The sequence below is a fragment of the Maniola hyperantus genome, chromosome 24, assembly GCF_902806685.2.
Source record: "Maniola hyperantus chromosome 24, iAphHyp1.2, whole genome shotgun sequence".
Taxonomy (NCBI): domain Eukaryota; kingdom Metazoa; phylum Arthropoda; class Insecta; order Lepidoptera; family Nymphalidae; genus Maniola; species Maniola hyperantus.
In genome coordinates, this window is record NC_048559.1 from 5128948 (window position 1) to 5152696 (window position 23749).

Consider the following 23749-nt stretch of genomic DNA (forward strand, 5'->3'; position numbering starts at 1 on the left):
AGACACAGTGTCGCGGCAACCCTCTGAAATTGATAACGTTTAAGGGTGTCTCTGCATGACGTGATTTCTAATCTCGGAACTAAATATCTGTGTTTCTAATAATATTCCGAAGAAATATAAAATATTAGACCTTATACTTTGACGTAAGATTTTTTACACCTTTATTACCTGTTATCTCCCAAAGCACCATGACCCAATTTCATAGTCGCTGATACACATATATATATATATATATATATATATATATATATATATATATATAATATATAACCCTGTGTTAGGGACAATACGTAGAGAAATTTTCAGCTTTTATAACATAACGAAGGTCGTACACACGCTGGCTCTTAGTTCATAACTGTTATGATTATTAAGTAGGTACTCTTCGACATATTTAAAAGATACGGCAAAAAATGCTCTTCTCATCTTCATTTCGGAAATCATCAAAACATTGAAACTACCTAGGTATATCGTAACTTTAACATCAACAACTACGTAATTCGGAAATAACGTGTTATATAAAAGCGCTGACTTGAATTCAAATGGCCAAAATGTTTTACCATGAAAAGAGTTAAAAATGTGATTGATTGGTATGTAAGTAGGGGCGGCCAGTGAGAGCTGCAACCTAGTGCATAACAATGCCTCGATTTATTGACTAACAATGTTATGTGACTTCACACCCTAGCTATGTGACTGCAATCAGGAGAATCTGTTTTAGAAAAGCTTCAGTAATTACCAATGCAATTAAATTTTTTATATTGTGTCAAAGTTTTGCTGTTAATATGGGTCAATTTCAGTAACTTATGTGTCTACTTCTTCTACATTTTTGGCACATTTTTCAAGCTTTTCGAAAGGCTAAATGCTTTGATCTAGTTCAATCAATACAAATATGATATTATCAATAAATCTATAGTCACTCTCACCACCAGGACTTTCTTAAATGAAATTAAATACTTCGCCAAGTATGAAAGCAATTCGTATGCCGTAAACGCGCGCGCACCGCATGCCTAGCCGCCCAAAGGATCACATATAAAAACCAAGCCCATTGAAAATTAAATCATTGTTGTGCCATTAATCGGCCGGGCCGTACGTTTAATTAATCAAAACTAATGACAAAGTGAAAATCGTGAAAATGAAGTGTGTTTGCCTCCTCCTGGCTTCAGCGGCCCTGGTCCACGGTTACGCAATCAAGGACAATGAAATCGAAACATCCCGTTTGCGCACAAGTGATGATCTCCTGAACAGTGTTATCAGTGATTGTTTTGAAATGGCATCCCCGATGTCATGTCTCAAAGTGAAAGTCCTGTCGTTCTTGGACACGAAACTTGGTGTATCATCAGAGTCTGCGAGGGCTTTGGATGAGAAGAACATCGACAAAGTGATCTTCGACCGCGTCGGAAGGATTTTGAACCAGAACGAATTCAGGTTCCAATTGCCTGAGTTCATTTTCCAGAGCGCAGAGGTTTCTTATCGCGCTGATAGAGGATTCGATGTGGATTTCCCTGAAACCGATGGTGAAAATGGCGAAGGTAACAAATTAACCAAACACATTCCCAAAAACACTACCTACTGAAACACAAGATATTTAGATAGAAAATCTCTTTTTCAGCCCGAGGCATCCTTAAGAAGAAACTCCTGTTGCCAGTTCTTCTCCTTCTCAAGCTGAAGATGAAGGCACTGATGCCGATCCTGGTCGCCATCATCGGCATCAAGGCTGTGAAGGCTCTAATTCTGAGCAAACTGGCCATCACTCTTGTCGTAGGATTCCTTGTATACAATCTGATCATGAAGAAAGGAGGTAAGACTAAAAATTAGGTTAAGGAAAACAAACTAGGTACCTATGGCCGAACATGTTATCTCAAAATGTACCAAAATAGTAGGTACCTACCTAGCATTAAACAGAATTAAATAAATTTCAAATTCGATTAACGAATTGTATCTACCTAGGTTATAAAGATACACAGCAAATAAAAAAATGCAACGTGGAATGCGGCAAATTAAGTAGATGCTACCCTTAAATTCTCATTGAATTGACAATCTATTGAATGTGATTCTTTTCCAAGATTGTAAAAGGTAATTGTAACATCCATCAAAATCCCAAAAAATCGTGATAGAGATGCCGCTCAGGCAATATTGATTTCGGTTAAAATGAATAGTTTATTGTTTCCTTTCAGCTATGCCAATGATGATGGCCCCAACAGAGCCGCCTGCAGCCCAGTACGGACCCCCTGCCAATCAATACGGACCCCCTTCACCCCCTGCCTCTGCACCACAGGACTCCTACAGCCCACAATGGGAGCCCGCCAGCTCAGGACCATACGCAAGAGTTTGGGACCCCTCCCAACTTGCATACAGTTCATACTACCCTGGTGACTCAAGTGCGTCATCATCATCAAATCAATCACCGAGCTACTCCAGCGTTGCCTCAATCTCGTCATCATCATCTGCCTCATCATCTTGAACATCACTACCTCATAATTTCAACACTGTAAATATGTTACGCCCTCGAACGAAACGGATAGAGTATAGTTAGATAGTTTATTTATTGACGGTATTTATTACTTTATTTATTACTTACACAAATAAATAGACTGTGGTTTTAAAAAATTATTTATTAGCATTTAGTAGCCTTGAGATTTTATAAAAAAAATTGGAAAGATTAGCAAAAAATATTGATAATACCGAATTGAATATCGGTCTACACTACATGCAAATCAATGAAGGTAAAATTGAAAATGATTTCTCCGGAATAGAACAACGGTCCTTTGGGAGAGGATAGGTGCACCGCAGTATATAGTAGGATATAATTATAAAAATAGGTAGGTACCAAAGTAACCAGAAGTTAAACCTGTATGTGAAAGGCAAGGGTAGGTATTAGATATATATGGTTGACCACTAAGCTTTAGAACATGATTTTCGTTTGAAATAGCCCTTCTTTCTATTATACATTTAGGCTGATGTACTCTGTGCTGACGTATGCAAGCCCGCTACGCCGCGCCGCGCGCAGAAAAAATAACTGTAGAAGATATAATGATATTTTGAAATCTTTATGAGTTTTAAGTACGTGCCTGATTCCTACATTTTTCATGTTAGTAGGCACTCGTAAATACTCGTCATAATCATCGCCGGCTCACTACTGAGCACGGTGAGGAGGGCTAAGGCCATAGTCTGGCACGCTGGCCCATGTGGATTGGCAGACTTCACACACCTTTGAGAACATTATGGAGAACTGACAAGCAATGCAGGTTTTCTCATCACGATGTTTTCGATTGCTGTTAAAGCGAGTGATATTTAATTGCTTAAAACGCACATAACTCCGAAAAGTTAGAGGTGCGTACCCGGGATCTAACCCCTGACCTACAGAAAAGAAGGCCGACGTCCTAACCGATAGACTATCACCACCGCTGCAATACTCAAACTTAGTTTAAGACATTTGCAAATGAAGTGCGCAACTTTACTCGTGACTCGTGGTGGGGGGGGGGGGGGGGGGGGGGGAATGGGCAGATTTGGATTTTTGGGAAATTAAATAAAACAAATGCCTTTCCATAGTTAAGTATTTGTATTTTATTATTTTTCTAGTATGTCTATGAACCAGTAGAACCGCGAAATATTGTAATTGTAACTTTTACATTGTGGAAAAGTGGAAAAATATTACAAATTGGATGTAAATAATGTACGGATTACTATTATTGTCACAACGCGTAGCGTTTCTTTTCTACACAATCCCATATATCTTATAAGTGCATTGAAACTTGATAAACTTACTTCTTGTTAAGGCTTACACGGGTGCGAAATTCCGACTGGAACTGTCGTAATCCTGAAGATTATTATAGAGGTAATCTATACGGACGTTCAAGCTAAATTCTAAAGTTTTGGACACACATACCGCGCGACGTCAACGAGTCCAATGTGCTTTATAAGGAACTGGAATATGAAGGCGTTCACTAAGTCGTAGTGAGTCCCTGGATCCAGGCGGAGCAAGACCGCGACGTGTGGAAATCTCTACAACTTACAAGAGTTGTAGAGATAGTAGTATTTGTACTGCTGATCAAGTAGAAGCCACGCTTTTGCTATCGCAAGCAATGTAACCATTCTTCAACAGTTCCTCTATATTATTTCACATCATACACGTGAACGAGTCAGCTTCTCAGATGGTATTTCGTACCTTGGCGTAAGAAGCCATGAAGCCCTTTAGTAAAATTAAAATGGAACACTATAATCGGCACTATTTAACGCTCATTTATACAACTTATACAAAATCTAGTAAAAGTGGTAAACAAATTTAAAGCTACGTACACGCATAGGTAAAGTATAGATAGGGTATAAGGTATATTATGAATCATGACCGACTAAAAACACTTTAAACCAAATACTTTTAGCATTAACATGGCAGGTATACACCTAAATAATTATTATCACATCCAATTAAATACATATAGGGACAAATCTAGAGGAAATCCTGTACAATATGACATATTACTAAAATATTAGGGAAGCGCAGACAAAATGCCGAAAGAAATTCGATGCGCGTTTTTCCACAAAAGGAATTCCGTTAGATTTGTCCTAGGCCAGTGGCCTTAATCGGTCATGTACCTAATTTTTTCATAAAACTGCTGTAAAATGACAAAAAACTGGAACGGATTATTTTCTTCATAGCTACATAATATATCAGAACGTATAACGTGTTGCACAGTGCACTTACAATAATTTCTAATGGGTACATATATAATATAACTATTTAATGCGCCTAATTCAAAATTAAGTAGATGTACAAATAGCGCGTGAGCTGTGCCATCTTGAGAAATACGCTAGTGATGACGTGACACGTAGGAAGCACAAAACAAGTAGCCCAATCTGAACATGAGTCGTATGACCACAAATAGACCGTACGTCCCTACAGAATGATCAATCCGCAAAGACATTTTTAAATAAATAGCGACTCTTGTTGCAACGCAGTGAAGTGCAATTTAGCTGGCACTGCCTATAATATAACCTGCGCAAACTGCCATGTTGCAACTTCAGATTCGACTTAAGTCTGTTCACTAACTTAGTGTCGCTACACCCGCAGGGGCACTTATTATTTTGCTTTGATTATATTATTTTTCACTGTGTAATAAATAAATTGTGTGCACCCAGAAATAGGTAGGTACCTTAGGTAGGTACAATCAAAGAGATGAATTAAGTATAAAGTTTAATGTCTTTGGGTACAATAGGTACAAATATTATAATACTTTGTAATTACAATTGCTGCAACTTCAGATTCGACTACTTGTTTTACGATCACTGAACGAAGATAAATGGTCGTGCTTCAATCACTGACGTGATGTTCGAACAGAGGGAGAGGAAGTTAGAATAACCTAAAGACGAGGGGGATTAAATTCTGCTTATCTCATAATATTGTGTGCACTCAGAAAAAGGTACCTTAGGCAGGTACAATCAAAGAGATTAATTATAAAAGTTCAATGTCTTTGGTTACAATAGGTACAAATGTTATAATTACAGGCACTACCTACCTACCTTATAATAATAATCTTAAGGTCCATAAATAATAAGTACTTATTTAGGAAATATTTTGTACTCGAAGGTGTGAATCATGGATTAGGATTTGTTTGAATTTGAATGCAAAACGCTTTATCAAACTTGACGTGATTCGATTTAAATTACACCCGCACAGCCTCCCCGCTAACCCGGTGCGGGTATGCGGGATGGAGGATGGAGGGACCCTCGACGAGAGGTCGAGGTACATCCGAGAAATTCTCACGGATGACGGAAGTCGGAGCTAATGCGTAAGCTACCATACAAATAGTTCTAAGACTACTTCGGAACGTATTTTCACGGATTCGGATCGGATGCAGTGCGTAATCGCCATCTACATCTACACTTATCTACACTTATAATAATATAATATTATAAAGAGGAAAACTTTGTTTGTTTGTTTGTTTGTTTGTTTGTTTGTACTGAATAGGCTCAAAAACTACTGGACCGATTTTAAAAATTCTTTCACCATTCGAAAGCTACATTATCCACGAGTAACATAGGCTATATTTTATTTTGGAAAAAAATAGGGTTCCGTAAGATATTTGGGTTTTTCGGACACAAGGTGTAAAAAATCAACCAGAAAAGTTACTTATTTTGCGTACGCTGCCTAAACTATAAAAGATAGAACCATAAAATGTTCTAATTAATTGTAGATCTTATAAATATCTACAAAAAAGTCCGCGACACACTATACCCATCTATGTCGAGTGAGGCACAGCAACCATTTTTTTATTTAAAAATCTTGAATTTTTTTTGGACTACATTTAAACGCGTTTATTTTACTCATGCTATTAATCCTTATCAAAATAAATGATTTCATCACTAAGAACAGTTTATGGAGATAATATTTGGTCTTTGAATGATTAAAATTGGACGTTTGGTTTTGAAGTTATGGCGAAATTAAAATATTACGATTTCTGCTGCACGGCCCGTTGTATTATATATAAAGAGGTAATGTCGTTAAGTTTGTTTGTAGGGGGTAATCTTTAGAACTACTGAACCGATTTTAAAAATTCTTTCACCAGTAGAAAGCTACATTATTCCTGAGTGACATAGGCTATACGGGATCTTTAAAAACCTAAATCTACGCGGGCGAAGCCGCGGGGATCAGCTAGTAAGTTTATATACAGGCCTTTAACCCCACTAAGAAAAGATTTTCAGAAATTACAGTCTACTGCAGTCGGTTAGTTAGTTATAGGTACGTAGGTACAGTAAGTACGCGGCAGAAAGTTTTTTTTTTTAAATTCAGATACAAGTTAGCCCTTGACTGCAATCTCACCTAGTGGTAAGTGATGATGCAGTCTAAGATGATAGCGGGCTAACCTGGAAGGGGTATGGCAGTTTTTATTAAACCCATACCCATTTGGTTTCTACACGGCATCGTACCGGAACGCTAAATCGCTTGGCGGCACGGCTTTGCCGGTAGGGTGGTATCTAGCCACGGCCGAAGCCTCCCACCAGACCAGACCAGAAATTTAGAAATTATAAAATTTCAAACCCCTGCCAGGAATCGAACCCGGGACCTCCCACTATTAAGACCACAGCGCTCACCACTGCGCCAGGGAGGTCGTCAAAAAGTAAGAAGTAATGACAATTCGGCTTTGTAGAGCGTTGCCTCTGTCACTCATACCTTTAAGACGTTTTGTCGGTCTCAACGACAGGGACAACGCTCTACAAATCTGCTATCTCTTTCTAAAGGTACATTGTTTTCGGCCGCATACCATAGTTTTTAGCGTTTTCCATTCAAACAGATGAGGGGGTAAAAGGGTGCAAGGGGTGTGGTATCTACAGTGGGAAGGTAAAGGTTAAAGCTATTACTTCACAGCCTTCGACTCTACGAGGAGTGCATAATATAATTCAGTGGCATTTTAGCATATTAATTACAATACATACACAATTTTTACTATTTTATATACTTTTAGAGAAATATTAGGGCAAGCCTGCACTGTGAAATATTTCCGTGCATTATTTTTCGTCCGTTTATAGACTTTGAAACCGTCCTACCGATGTGTCCCAAATCTAGAGAAGTCTAGATAATTTTTTTTGCGTAGTACCTAGCACACGCCGGGTGTCCGCTAGTTAGGAATTAATTAATATTTCGCAGTGCAGGCCTTAATAAAAATTAAAATAGCTTTGTAGAGATTACAACAAGCACAGAGCTGACGTACCTTAACCATAATATAATATTAGGAATTAGGCAAGAATCACTTTATAAACAGTAGATTGAAATCGAAATTTGTTTTACATAGGTACTTGGGTACTATAGTTGAAAAAGTTGTTACGAGTTAAGGCGTGTTTAAATATTTTTAATTTTTATAATATTTATATTAATATACAAATGTCAATATAAAATTTTAATCGTTAGGTACAGCAATAGTTCTCCATTTTGGAAACCACAACTTACATTGTAGACTGTAACTTAGATTCTGCTCGTGTCTAAGAATAAATAATATCGCCTACCACAGCCTATTGGATGAAGAACACTCAGATTTAGGTGTACCTACCGCTGACTGAGACGGCCTCGTCGGGTAGGGTGCAGGATGCGGGAGGGTGACAACGTTGAATTACTTGGCACTTAACTTAGAATGAAGCCACACGATGCGTTGCGTCGTCGGTGCGGCGCCTGAGCAGTGCCGCTGCGGCATCCTACATAGAAATCGATGCCACACGATGCGTTACGTCAGCGGCGCCGCACCGCCGCTCGCGTATCGGGCTTGATAGCAGAGACGAGACGGGGAGAGGTGGTGCGTTGCAACCGTTGCAACGCCATATTTTTTGACAGCGGAAACGCAGTGCCTGTGGTATAGTGCCCGGCAAACAACTTGAGTATTATATATATATATATATATATATATATATATATATACTTGATACGTCGGACTTTCACTTCCCGGATTCGCCATCTTTCTCCCACTACGCTGCTGCAGGCCCAAGTTGTTTGCGAGGCCCTATACCCAAAACTCAAATCACAAATCCACAGCGGTGCGTCGCGTCGCCGCAACGCAGCGGATACGCATCGTTTGGCCTGTCTTATACGTAAACTGTCAACCTCACGCAACCCGCACCCTACCCAACTAACTCCAAACCGTCTCCAACGGTATTAAACAAAGTTAGGTAAAAATAAAATAAAACACAAACTTAATTTTAAAAAAACTTTTACTATGAAATAAATAAAAATTGACAACAGCTATACAGCGTTTAGGAAACCGAAAAACATTCGTGATTTGTTCATATTAATTTGGTATTGATAAAATACCAGGGATTATTATTTGGTCTCTATAATGAACACAGTAATAAAAATTCATGGTTATTAAAGAAAATAACATTCATAATGACAAACATTATAATACTGGACAAAAGCAGCACGAAATCGTGGAAATCCTTACAAGAGACCTACGTCCAACAGTGGACGTTCATGACGAATAAATACCGATTCATAGTCCGTACAAAATGACTTCTCACGCGCCATTTTAACTCTGTGGGACTACTGTTATGTCAAAAGTACGGTTCACCTTTAAAATAAGCACAAAAATCGTACTTTTAACATTAAATTAGACACAAAACGTTAAAATGGCGCGTGAAAGTCATTTTTTACGCATTATACGGTGGTGGTGGCGTGGTTTTTTCTGAATATGTTTTAAAGGAGGAATTTTCTTCTTTTTATTTATATTTAAATCGCAGAACAAAAATAAGATATTGTGCGTTTCACACTTCTGTTATTACTTACGAATGGTACTACTATTAAAATAGGGATAACCAAATTAGGATTTAAAAAACCAATACAAAAAAAACTTATAATTATTTAATTAATATACTGTTAGTGAATCAGTCTGTAAAGAAAACTAAGATCAACAGGGTTAAGGGATACTTTCTGATTTTTTTTAGTCTTAAATGATGCTTCAAATAAGAAGGATCAAGGAATTGATTAATGAACCCAATCAATGTCAAAACAAAAAATGTTATTTAAAATGGCCGGGCAATATGATTGACGTTTGGAAAAATTCCATTTTATGATTTAGCTTTACTAATCTGTGTTGTCAAACTACACCACCACCACTAAAAAATATCATTTTCTTTTGAATTAATCACTTTGCCCAGACATTATGAATAATGACCGAATAATCACTCCCCTCGGAACATACATAATATAATTATAGGATATAGTTTGTGACACTATTTGGAAAATGAAGCATCATTTAAATTGTTTTCGTAACGATTTAGTCACCCAACTAAACCCCCCCGTCCCCCCCACCCGTTCCCACTTGTCGTTTGTCTCTTGATGTTCCAGTGGCACAAAACCGGTTTCCAACAAGTTTTTTTTTAAAGAATCAACCATGTTAAATGACTAATATTCCCCTTTCCTCTCCAACTAAAGGTCAAGCTTGTGCTAGGAATAGGTACGACAATAGTGCAATGGGCGGGGTTTGAACCGTCAACCTTACCGTTTTCAGTCCACTACTTTACCCGTTGAGCTATTGAGGCTGATAGTGTGAATACCTTCATATAAAATGTTCTGCCACTGGAACATCCGATTTAAATCTGGGCCCGACAAACGACAAGTGGGAACGGGGGTCGGATGACGACATTATTTTACATTCTTATTTAAACAACTTAAGTTACAGCCAGCTGTAGTTCTTTTTTAATATAAAAAGTTATTCAATTAATTTACACATAACATAAATTTTATTTAATTATCAAATTATCTTAATTTTTCTCGTTTTTATTTTAAGCCTTATATTTCTTACATATAAAACTGGGTACTCACTAAGGTGTAGCATGTAATGTATCTAATAATAATTGGATGCATTTTCTGAAAAATGTACAAAAAAGTACCTTCCACAATCAATTCAAAATTGAGATATTATGAAAAAACTGATTACAACTGGGTGATTACGGTAAAATGGTATATGGTTGCGATGCTATATGTTATTTTACTATATTTGCCTAACTAATCATTTGTATCATAACTCATAATATCTCAATTTTTCTTGTAGGTCGGGAAGTTTATCAGTATATATTATGTCCAATTAGGCCCTGTTGTTTTTTAGGACATTTTGATAGGTAAAATAAGGCACAAGTTAGGATTTGAAAAGAAAAAGAAAAGAAAAACATTTATTTTTGAAATTCGTGCCACACATCACCAGAACCTACCTAAGGGGTTGGTTATCCCTGCCCCCTCAACACTTGTATGTTTTGACTTATATTTTTAATTTTGTAGCGTTTTAGAATTAAAATTTCAAGACGTGCCCATCTATCTGGTCCCTATTGAAATATCAATACAACAACAGGTTCTTATTATATTCATTAGATTCATTACTTGCTACACCTCTAACATAACTGTCCAATATTAATAATCAATCAATCTGTAACCTGTTGATAAGTTATTTAGCAACATTGTTATGTGTCAAAAATAGTATGGTGCTTTTTGTTAAATAATAATGTTGCTAAGTAACTTATTTGCAGATTACAGATAGATTGATTATAATTTCGGCCTTAAATAAGTACACAGCTTAGTAGTAGCACTTTGGATTAATATTTTTACATTTAAATCTATTCTACAGGTAAGATTGGATTTTATAGTAGTTGTAACTAACCTTCATTCAGGGTGGGATTCCTTACATTATATCTTCTATCTAACACGAGGGCATAAACTGTGCCCACATGACAAATGCTTGTCCAGAACGCAGTGTAGCATAGATCATGCCTTATTTATTTAGAACTCCCATAAAAACCAACCTCAAAAAATGCAACCATAAAAAGATAACAGAACTCAGAACTACCTTCTTTACCAATGTAGTATATACTTAAAACATATTAATTCACTAAAGGTCTTCGCACATTACACAGACTCAACGCCAACTCCACTCCGACTTGACTCACAGTAAAGCATAGAAACGTGAGCTTTATATTGCATTCCTTGTGATGGAATTTTCATTACTCAATATGGTCACATGCGTTGTACACAAAGTATTTAATAGGTATAGAGCGCGCCTTAAAGAATATGCACCATAGGCACAGGTAGCACGGTCGTAATTCTCAAAATCATTCCGACTAAACATTTATGGTCCAGGATCGGATTCATCGATATAACACCTCGTTGGAATCATGGTGCAGCACTTTTTCACAGGTACATTTACAAATCAGTGTCTATAGAATACCTGCTTACGATTCGTAAGACTTCAGCGCGGAAGGGCAATGCACGCACAACAGACGGAAACGTTTAAGTGCGGAAACCAGCCCAGAGCGAAGCGATGAAAGATAATGCCTTATAAGCTATGTAAGCGCTCTATTAGTTTCATACTCTAAGATTGTAAACTTTAATTGGGTATTTTCCTACTTTTGAATTTGATAAATATTATTACTTTATTATAAACTAGGATAAAAACAATGACGTACGCTGAAAAAAATATTAAAATCCAACAAAGATTTACAAAGTTACAGGCATTTTAATTTTGGAGTGGGAGAGTCTTCTATCCCTTTCTCGCAAAACGAAAATTTGTATGAAACCGCACGAAGCGGCTATGCCATTAGTAGGTGTGACGTCAAAATGCTGTATCGCTCTCTGTCTAATCAGAAATATTTAAATGCTTAGAACTTTTTTTGTTATTTGATCGATTTAATTAGTTTTTTCAGTTTACGTCATTATTTTTATTCTAGTTTATAATAAAGTAATAAAAAAATTGGGGTCAAATACCCAATTACACGCTTCAATATTGAAAACTCAATCGTAACGAACATGATACAAAGCTCAATTTCCATGCTTTACTGTGAGTTGAGTCAAAGTGGAGTTGGTGCAGAGTCTGTGTAAATGTGTGAACACCTTTTATTATCTTGTTATAATTTTAACAATTTGTACTTAATACAATATAAACGTTCTTATAGCTCAACACTTTAACAATAGATAATAATAATCATTTCCACCTTAATATAAACTCAGGTTACATCAAAATCCAAACTAAGACTCAAATCCATACTCGGTATATACTTTTCATACTCAATTCCTTAAATTATTCAATCTTGTTACAGTTCTTGCAATTCACGAAGACGAGTGAACTTTACTTGTGGTTACGTCAGATACACGGGCATTGCGTAAGTGTGCGTGCATGTCGGACCAATCAGTCGCGAGCAAGCACTCGCAAACGCACACATTTAGTCTACCTTACTTATATACCGATACGACTTAAACACAAGCACGAGACACTCGGCTTCGTGAATTGCAAGAACTGTAACACTTCTATGGGCATTTTATAATCTGTAGTATATTATAAATTATATGCTCATTTTAAAACCCATAAGTCCCTATAATACCAAATTGGATGCAATATTGTAATAAATCTAACAATTTAAACTGTCCATTACTTTTTTACTACAGTATATATTAATAATAGAGGCAGTTCTCAACAAAACCTGTAATTGCAAAAATATGACAATAATTGGACCTGTATATGCAAAAAGGATCCAACTCACTAAAGCTAGTTTAAAAAAAAAATATTAGCCATGTTACATGACTAATATTCCCCTTTCCTCTCCAACTAAGCGTAAATCTTGTGCTAGGAGTAGGTACGACAATAGTGCAACGGGCGGGGTTTGAACCGTCGACCTTTCGGTTTTCAGTCCACTCCAGTACCCGTTGAGCTATTGAGGCTCTAAAGTTCTAAAGGAGGCTCTAAAGACTTAAAGTTGTATGGAATAAGTCCCCCAAATTGCTATTACGCTGGAACCATGTCTCATTAACGTCGAAATGACGTCATTTGACGTATATTTAAGTAAAAATATACTATCAGCTCGAAACTTCAGTCTAGTGCTGACGTCACTAATATGGCGGCCACGCGTATTAGCAATTTGCGGGACTATATTCAATTTAAAGTTGAATACCAATATCTATGTCAGTTGAATCCTTTTGGTGTAAATAGATCCAATTATAAATACTGGCATTAAAAGTTTTATTTTGAAAATCTCTTATTTAGTTATATCCTATGTTTTTAATTATGTTATTATTCTATGTATGGATTTAAACTATGGTATATATCAACATTATCAATTCCTTTAGATTTATATACTTTTATATAATAAAAGAGGTTTTTATACTGTGGACATAATATGAGAAGTTTATTTTTGCAGGTACAGATTTTTGTTTACAAAAAACAAAGTGACAGTCTTGTGGCTTTGTTAACTATGAAGTTTGAGTGTGCTTTTCTTAGGTGAAGTACACATTATCAGAAATTGTGTCAATTTTTTTTCACTCAATTATTGTTTCACTCACTCTTTGAACATCAGAAGTGGATGTCTGATCCCACAAAATTCTGATTCTGCACTCTGTCACAGAGTCTAGAACAAAAGTAGTACAAAACTAGTAGTTTTTCTGAGTGACAGTAATTTCTGATAACAAAATGCAGCCTTATTTCTTATATATATATATATATATATATATATATATATTTCTATTGTACGATTGGCTTACGCTTGACGATAGTCATCCATACTAATACTATAAATGCGAAAGTATGTGTCTGTCGGTCTGGTCTGCTAGGTTTTCATGGCCCATCTGTTTAACCATTTTTGGCAAAATTTGGTACAGAGGTTGCTTGCAACCCAGGAAAGGACTTTTTACCCGGAAAATCATAGAGTTCCCACAGGATTTTTAGATAGAGAATTGTATTTAGGTAGGTAGTAGTAAATGATACCAACAACTCTGTACAATGTTGTTGGTATCATTTACTTGGTACAGAGATAGCTTGCATCCTATATACAACTCGTACGTCATAGGAATTTGAACCCTTGGGACTTTTAAAAAACCTAAATCCACGCAGACAAAGTCGCGGGCCTTATCTAGTGCTTAATAAAAAGCAATGATGCTCTATTACATTTTTATATATCACATTGATGTACACGCAATAATATAGTACGAGACAGGTCAAGATGGCAATCGCGGAGGGAATGCCCCGCACACCCACACAACCCCCGCGCTAACCCACGGGGTGATTATGTAAAACGTTGCAGTAGCGACAGCAACGCAACAGCAGTAAATCTGACAGTTCATTTGCTGTCTCTCTTCTTCTTATTTTGCTTTGTGGCTATTGCTGTCACTCTCTAGCCGGACGTTTGACAGCAATGATCGCGAGATTTACGCCTGTCGCAAGATACGTAATCACCCCGCCGGTGCGGGCGAGCACGGGTGAGCGGGACGTCTCCCCGCCTCATGCCCCGATTGCCATCTCGACCTGTCGCAGACTATATGCTTTCATCATATCCTGAAAGACTGCTCTTATTCTTGTCCAACATCTATTTCAGTATATTCAATATACATTCGTCTATTGTATAACATTTTCCGCCAATAATAAATTATTAATAAGATACAAAAATCCTACTTTACCAGTACAGTAAATTATTGCAGCTATTGATGTATGTTAGTATAATTTTATCTTTAATAAGTTATTAGTAGGTAATGATAATGGTTGTCACTGACTTACACAACACAACACAACACAACACAACACAACACAACACAACACAACACTTCCCTGCTCTAAAATCCAAACGATTTACTGAACATAAGCCTTTAATAAACATATTTTAATACATAATTCAAGTATCATATCAGAATTTAATCATAAGTCTGTAATTTTTTTTATTTAAACTTGTGTAAAAATTGTCATGGTCACGTGATCACACATTCATTAAATTTTGTATAGCGATTACAATTCGCAAATTTAACAAGCAGTGAAAAAAGTATTAAAAAGGTCGTACGATAAGATTGTCGGATAGTACAAAAAATTCGAACTTGAGTAATGCAGAAAAAAGTCATAGTATAATGAGGAAGTTTCAGGGCAACGTTCGATAAAATTTTCATAGATGGCGCTAAATACCACTACTTAAGTATAAAGATGAAAAATAATACTAATATATATATATATAGATCTATGCTTCAAATTTTTAAATTTAAATCGGATGCAAAATTAGTTAATTACTTCTAATTATTATTTACTAGCTGATCCCCGCGGCTTCGCCCGCATAGATTTAGGTTTTTAAAGATCCCGTATAGCCTATGTCACTCAGGAATAATGTAGCTTTCTACTGGTGAAAGAATTTTTAAAATCGGTTCAGTAGTTCTAAAGATTACCCCCTACAAACAAACTTAACGACATTACCTCTTTATATAATATACAACGGGCCGTGCAGCAGAAATCGTAATATTTTAATTTCGCCATAACTTCAAAACCAAACGTCCAATTTTAATCATTCAAAGACCAAATATTATCTCCATAAACTGTTCTTAGTGATGAAATCATTTATTTTGATAAGGATTAATAGCATGAGTAAAATAAACGCGTTTAAATGTAGTCCAAAAAAAATTCAAGATTTTTAAATAAAAAAATGGTTGCTGTGCCTCACTCGACATAGATGGGTATAGTGTGTCGCGGACTTTTTTGTAGATATTTATAAGATCTACAATTAATTAGAACATTTTATGGTTCTATCTTTTATAGTTTAGGCAGCGTACGCAAAATAAGTAACTTTTCTGGTTGATTTTTTACACCTTGTGTCCGAAAAACCCAAATATCTTACGGAACCCTATTTTTTTCCAAAATAAAATATAGCCTATGTTACTCGTGGATAATGTAGCTTTCGAATGGTGAAAGAATTTTTAAAATCGGTCCAGTAGTTTTTGAGCCTATTCAGTACAAACAAACAAACAAAGTTTTCCTCTTTATAATATTAGTGTAGATTATTAGTTATTATTATACCATAATGTGCACTGCATTAAAGCATAGATCATAATATAGATAAAGGTATTATTTTTCATCTTTAGTGGTGGTCATATTCAGCGCCGTGTATGAAAATTTTATCGAACGTTGCCATGAAACTTCCTCATTATGGCAGTGCTTAAAAAATTCGCTTGAGCCGTATAAGTCGGTGACAACTGTCACAAACTCGTCAAAGTCATAAATGCATTTTAAATTCCACTCTATTATATTGTAAACAACAACTTCTATGTACTACATACCCGATTGCCATCTAACCCCATACTGAGAGTGCAATACTAACTTCATTCTGTTGATAAGTTAGTATAGCACTCTCTCTGTTATGTACCCATACAAATGATAGAGCCAAACAGAGAGAGCGCTATTTAACTACATTTCACGGATAGTGTATAGACATTCGTACGGGTAATTCTGAGCAAAAATTGTCACTTAGTTATGCTTTTAACTTGATGGCCAGTGCCATACTAATTTTGATAGAACAGAATGACTCATCTGTACTCTATCTGCAGAAAGAAGTTTAGCACTCTCTCTGTTATGTAACACATGATGAGACAAAAATCTCAGTGGGCGTTAACCATTTTGAGACACCAACCAATCACAAACATGTTTTCAAAAAACATTTGAAATTCAATTCAAAGATGTTTTCAAGAAACATTCGAAATTCAATTAGAAAACATAGTTTCGTTTGATTGGTTGGTTGCTCAAAAAAACCCACTGATATTTTTGTCTCTATCATTTGTATGGGATTAAGTAACAAAGACAGCGAGATACTAACTTCTTTCCGCGGATAGAGTATATATAGTGCGTAGTACAGAGGTTGTTGGTCGTAAATATCCAGGAACTTGACTTATATGATATCCAATCAGTATACAGTCACTAAGGCTTATACATAAAAGGCGGTCAAACACTTCACGTCACATCACTTTTACACACTTTATTCACTTCCCGATACGCACAAGGACATCCCAGAACGTCCCCACGTAGGACGCTATGCGCTACATATTGTTCCACGCGGCGAGAGAGACCAGTGCTGGGCAGAACTTGGAGAAGGTAATGCCGGCCACGATGCCTGTGACTAGTGTCGCGCCTCCTATCATACCGGCTGTCATCGCATTCTCTGGGGCTACGGTACTGCAAAATAAAAAACTTTGTTAAAAAATGTTATTTGATTAAAAAAATAGCAATCCAAGTTTTTTTTTTTAAATTTATATGGTGGCCATTACAACATTTATGAACACATTCTGTGAAAATTTACTCTCTACCTATTACGGTTCACGAGATACAGCCCGCCGACAGACGGACGGATCGACGGACAGCAAAGGCCTCAGTAATAGGGTCTAGGTTTGCCAACTATTTTAAATGATCGATTTATATAAAAAAGTACATCAAATTACGTCAAATGTTTATGACGTCACATCTTTGTATTTAGTACAAGCTCCCATACTAAGCGTTTTGAAGTTTGATGAAAGTCGCTGATTTGAATATGACTATTGAACTCTGAATAAATACCTTTAGAAGTAGCCCTATTGTGACTCTTAGTTCTTACTGTTAGAGCGAGATAGCTAAATGCATTTAGGCTCTTATTGGAACGTGACAAAATGATTATTGTCTGTCCTTATCAGTGGCCACATTTTTTGTTTGTCAAGATGTATTTGTACGTGAGATCTTGACAAACAACCTGAAGTGAGGTTATGTTGACTCAAGTATTTTAAAGAAATTATTGGTTTGTTTTGTTGTCTTTTGTTTTTGCCTAGTATACTGCAATGGTGGATTGCGAGCGAGCTTGAGCGAGAGGGACTGAGGGGGCCACGCTAGTTACATATCTATACTAATAAATACTATCTATACTAATATTATAAAGAAAAAAGAAAAATATATAAGAATGTATTGCTCCATCTCATTCCCTCCGTTTCAAATTTCATTGCTACTACTCTAAATAAAAATAAATAATAAAATATCTTTATTTAACAAAAACAAGTTAATTTGGCGTCGGTTACTAGTGGTCTCCACACTAGGTTAAAGCTGTGCTGTGCTACGACAATAGGGCAACGGGCGGGGTTTGAACCGTCGACCTTTCGGTTTTCAGTCCACTCCCATACCGGTTGAGCTATTGAGGCTTTAAGGTTGAGCTATTTAGGCATTTATGATATTAGGGTATAACTAATTACAGTTACGAAGATACAAACAAATCTGGTATAATATATATTTGTGCTATTGAATAATCACTCACCCAGTGACATACATCATGCCCAAAGAGCTGCCATGGCCGGAACTCCAGCCCATTATCACGGCCATCGCCCAATACGCCCAATCATTGTTGACCAATATTGGCAGTGTGCGTTTCGTGCCTATGTCCAACATTGGTTGGTAGTTGCATAACAAGAACAGGGGTATGAACAGGATACGGATTGTCGTGAATATGAACAACCATTTTTGAGTGGGCTGTAAACGAAAAAAAAAACAACATTTTAAAAGAAAAATCCGGCGAACTGAGAGTCAGACTCGCGCACCGAGGGTTCCGTACTCGGGTATTCTTTTCGACATTTTGCATTTTTTTTAAAGAATATTATAGCCAAGCATGATTACTAATATTCCCCTTTCCTCTCAAACTAAGCGTTAAACCTGTGCTAGTAGTAGGTACGACAATAGTGCAACGGGTGGCGTTTGAACCGGCGACCTTTCGGATTTCAGTCCGCTCCTTTAACCTTGGGGCTCTTAATATTATGCATAAAAATCAATAAAAATCTGTTTTAGAATGTGCAGGTAAAGGCCCTTTCATGTTATACCCCACTTGTTATAGTTATTTTACTTTGAAAATTGACAATGCTAATTATTTGTTCATGAACATTTTTTTTTGTGATGTAACCACAATTTCACGATTTTCGGATTTATTTCTTCACTTGTGCTATAAGACCTACCTACCTACCTATCGAATTTCATGATTCTAGGTCAAGGGGAAGTACCCTATAGGTTTTCTGGACAGACAGCCTATGTCTTTCCCCTGGATACTTTCTAAGTACCAGCGAGATACCCGGCAGTTGCTCTTTTCAAAATTTCATTTTACAGTATCATATTAGCTGATGCCCGCGACTTCGTACGCGTGGATTTAGGATTTTTAAAAATCCCGTGGGAACTCTTTATTTTCCGGGATCAAAAGTAGCATGTGTCCTTCTCCGGGGTGTAAGCTATCTCTGTACCAAATTTCATCAAAATCAGTTTACTGTTGGGCCGTGAAAAACCAGCAGACACAGACAGACAGACACACTATCGCATTTATAATATTAAGTATGGAATCTAAACATATAAAAGAAAAAGGTGACTGACTGACTGATCTATCAACGCACAGCTCAAACTAATGGACGGATCGGTCTGAAATTTGGCATGCAGATAGCTATTATGACGTAGGCATCCGCTAAGAAAGGGTTTTTGAAAATTCAATCCCTAAGGGGGTGAAATAGAGGTTTGAAATTTGTGAAGTCGCGAGCATAAGCTAGTTATTATTAGTAATTATTTTTAGTTTTAGTTTCTTTCTTTTTGTCATGTTATGTAATATTTTTTGTGTGCAATAAAGTATTTCTATCTATCTATCTATCTATCTAGTTATGGAAATGGATTCAGGATTAGTACGATTAGAGCAGTCATGTAAAAAAGCTATACTCACAAACTGCCAAAGACTTGCAGTGATGTTGCCAATCATAGCCGTAAAGTTGAATGTAAGGAAACACGTGAGCCGAACAAAGTTACTGCCAAGGAAGCCCTCTGCCATTGGCTGAATATCTGAAAACCAAATTACATTATGAATGAATAATCTTGATGAACTTTCATAGTTTAGAATTTAAAAAAAACCGGCCAAGTGCGAATCAGACTCGCGCACTGAGGGTTCCGTAGTACAATCGTATTTTATCGACATTTTGCACGATAAATCAAAAACTAGGTACTTACTAGAGCTCGTTCAAACCAATTTTCGGTGGAAGTTTGTAATGTACATCATAATATAAGGGTTCCGTTTTTTTCCATTCGCCTACGGAACCCTAAAAAGTATAAATGAAAAAAAAATTTAGAAGCTAACGTCGAAGGCTTCGGCTGTGGCTAATTACCACACTGCCGGCAAAGCCGCGCCGCCAAGCGATTTAGCGTTCCAGTACGATGCCGCGTAGAAACAGATCAGGGGTATGGGTTTAATGAAACATCATAGACTCCATCAGAAGTAGAAAAGGAAGTAGGAAAGGCATTCCGAACCAGTGGTAGATGCATTTGATGATTCAAAAGTACTTGTAAAAGTTTGATTGAATAAAAAATATTTTTATTTTATTTTATTTATTTATTTATTTATTTATTACTTACCACCATGGGAGATCACAGTCAAGGGCTAACTTGTATTGGAATAAAAAATAAATTTAAAAAACCGCTAAAATTTACGGGGGCTATAAATGTCGCAGAACTTAGGTGCACACAAATTTATGAATGAAACATGCGTGTGTTTTAGTAGAGCAATGATGTACCCACTGTAGATATAGTGGTGAACACCACATAGGTGACACCACTGCGTTGGAAAGTGGGATAATTTATTCTTTCAAGATATGATTCGCATATAATTATAATTTTTATGATACTTTTATACATACACTTCAAGGAAATTTTTAAATACACATGTTACGGAACCAGCAGGATTCGAACCTGCGTCTCCCTAGGGCCGCCCGGCGCGCCTTTGACCACTAGGCCACGGGCTCACTAACTGCCAGTGCTGAAATTTTAGATAATATGTTTCTATATTCAGGACTAAGCATAGCTATGTCAAAGTCAAAGGCAAATGATTTATTCAAAATAGGTAATATATTACTCTTTTCGATTGTTAGTTGTTGGATTTGTAAGATATAGTGGTGATAATTATTTCGCGAACTTAAAACTAAAGCTACGAATTGCGTATTTGACTACATCAAAAAAAAATTATATAGAGGATCTTCCAAAATACGTAAAATCCACGTCCTTTTTAGTTTAAAGTGTAATAACCGTTTTTAATTAACAGTATCCAGATCCACGATCTGAGTGTCAATCTCTGCCAACGCGACGAACAGTGCGACAAGGCTATCTTGGCGCGTGGCGAAAATCAGAACTAACGTGTCCGTCAAGTGTCCCCTTTGTTCTTGTTTGAATATTCTTAGCCTTTGTTCTCCAACAGCGCCCCCCTGTCAATGTCATTCAAGTGCCAAGAGAGCCTTGTCGCACTGTATAATGTACATGCCAGGATGTAGTTTACAGATTTAAAAAATTAAAAATGTACTTGTCTCTTTCCCTCACCTGAATGCACTGCAGGAAAGATTGCGAGAGTGACAAAGAAGACTATAAAGATGTTGTACAGCTGCATGAAGGACTGCCTCACTATGAGGCCATATGGCGTCTTCTTTTGGACAGGATCCGCGTTCTGATTGGTCGCTGCTAAGGCGGGGTTCACACGTAGCGTTCGCTCTTGTAACGTTTCGTGGTAACGGTAGAATCTCTGGAATAAATACCGAATTTAATATATTGGAATATTCAATTGGAATACATAGAAAACATAAATATAACATACGGCCGTCCTATGGCTGCTCGACAATACGTCAGACGCCCAGTTGATGAATACGACCAATGTGCCGCAAATGTTTGAGGCAAGCACCACTGCGCTATCGCTAGTATGTTGGGTAGGAAGACGCGCAGCTATGAGCCAGCCCGTAAACTGAATTTTGGAAAATTGAGTGAAAACCGCCAAAAAATAACTTACGTGGTGTTAGAATTTAAGCGATGATGGGCTCAAATATCCTATTTGAATCCATATCATTTTAAATGGAGTGTATGATGCGCAGAAAAATATAATCATAAAAATAATAAAACTCACGTTTAACGGCAAAGCGAAGTAGGTGTCAAAACATATCAGCAGCACAAATATTCCAGCAATGAAGTAGTATATCGCGGACGTCCTATAGCTGCTCGACAATACGTCAGACGCCCAGCTGATGAACACGACCAATGTGCCGCAAATGTTTGAGCCAAGCACAACCGCGCCAGTGTATTGAGGAGGTAGACGCGCGGCCAGTCCGTAAACGGAGTTTTGGAAAATTGCATTGAAACCTGTAATGAAAAGAAAAATGAACAATGTAAACGTTTAAAAAAATCTTAAAACTGTGCTTTTTTCATGCAATTTGTCATTAAATTCGTCATTTTCGATTATATCGAGGATTAGATAAATGATTATAGAGCGTGAATTTGATTTGCTCTAGCAATGTGCGGGACTGCAATTAATTATTGTCTGAATATATAAAATGACAAGGTCAGTCAGTCAGTCGACAACTCAGTCGAAAACTAATTTGGGTACCCCAAAAAAGTGAATGTAGCAGTACTTAGGTGCACACAAATTTATGAATGAAACATGCGTGTGTTTTAGTAGAGCAATGATGTACCCACTGTAGATATATGGTGGTGAACACCACATAGGTGACACCACTGCGTTGGAAAGTGGGATAATTCTTTTCACATTGATTTATGAGACTGATTATTTATCTATTTACTAGCTTAAACTCGCGACTTTGTCCGCGTGGACTACACAAATTTACAACCGCTATTTTACCCCCTTAAGAGTTGAATTTTCTAAAGTCCTTTTTAGCGGATGTCTACGTCGTAATAGCTATCTGCATGCCAAATTTCAGCCCAATCCGTCCAGTAGTTTGATAGATCAGTCAGTCAAATATGGTGTTTGACAGCTCAGTATAGCCGGTTCCACAGATGATACTAACTCTATGGTCGTTCGCTTTTCGCTTATGCGCCATCTGTCGAGATAAATTGGCAGTGTGGATCCCCATTGCTATAACTTTAGCTTATAGGTTACTAGAGGATGCCCGAGACTTCGTCTGTGTGGATTTAGGTTTTTAAAAATCCCGTGGAAACTCTGATTTTCCGGGATAAAAAGTTGCCTATGTCAATTTCCGGGATGCAAGGTACCTCTGTTCCAAATTTCATCAAAACCGGTTGAACTGTTGGGCCGTGAAAAGCTAGTAGACAGACAGATAGCCAGACAGACACGACACACTTTCGCATTAATAATATTAGTAGGTATGGATAACAGTTGGCTTACCATTCAAAAAGAAGACACATATGACGGTCAGTATGAAGAAGGCCTCCGACCACTGCGAGCTGTCCACCATGGCGAGGACCACCGTCACCACGAAGATCAGCACCTCCATGCATAACGACCACACTATTCGCGTCGTCAGGTTGCCCCTGTAATTCAGAGAAATGGGAAATGAAATAGAAATATGAAATTTTGGTATATCATAGACTATATAATATACTGTACAGTACGCAGCAGGAAGTAATGTACATCGCCATTAGAATGACATTTCGGCTTCTTCTTCTTCTTAATTTGCTTTATGGCTTTCAGTAGTGCCAACATTTCGGTTTTGCAGAGCGTTGTCTCTGTC

At 37.0% G+C, this 23749-nt stretch overlaps 2 protein-coding genes across 3 annotated transcripts in view; one reads left to right on the forward strand and one right to left on the reverse strand.

Annotated features, from left to right (window-relative positions):
- Positions 1–1075: 1075 nt before the first annotated feature.
- Osi20 (DUF1676 domain-containing protein Osi20) lies at positions 1076–2553 on the forward strand. Its single transcript, XM_034981428.2, has 3 exons — positions 1076–1526; positions 1607–1795; positions 2172–2553. The coding sequence occupies exons 1-3, from the start codon at positions 1130–1132 to the stop codon at positions 2456–2458; spliced, it is 873 nt and encodes a 290-aa protein (XP_034837319.1). The 5' UTR covers positions 1076–1129; the 3' UTR covers positions 2459–2553.
- A 6120-nt stretch (positions 2554–8673) lies between these two features.
- Ent2 (Equilibrative nucleoside transporter 2) overlaps positions 8674–23749 on the reverse strand; it is a 54887-nt gene continuing 39811 nt past the window's right edge. For both annotated transcript variants that reach the window (XM_034981345.2, XM_069506921.1), the window contains 6 exons: positions 23404–23549; positions 22171–22403; positions 21597–21795; positions 19960–20075; positions 18529–18740; positions 8674–17429 (listed from right to left, as the gene is read on the reverse strand). In XM_034981345.2, the coding sequence (XP_034837236.1) occupies positions 17294–17429; positions 18529–18740; positions 19960–20075; positions 21597–21795; positions 22171–22403; positions 23404–23549 (1042 nt within the window). In that variant the 3' untranslated portion in view covers positions 8674–17293. The remainder of the gene's footprint in view (positions 17430–18528; positions 18741–19959; positions 20076–21596; positions 21796–22170; positions 22404–23403; positions 23550–23749) is intronic.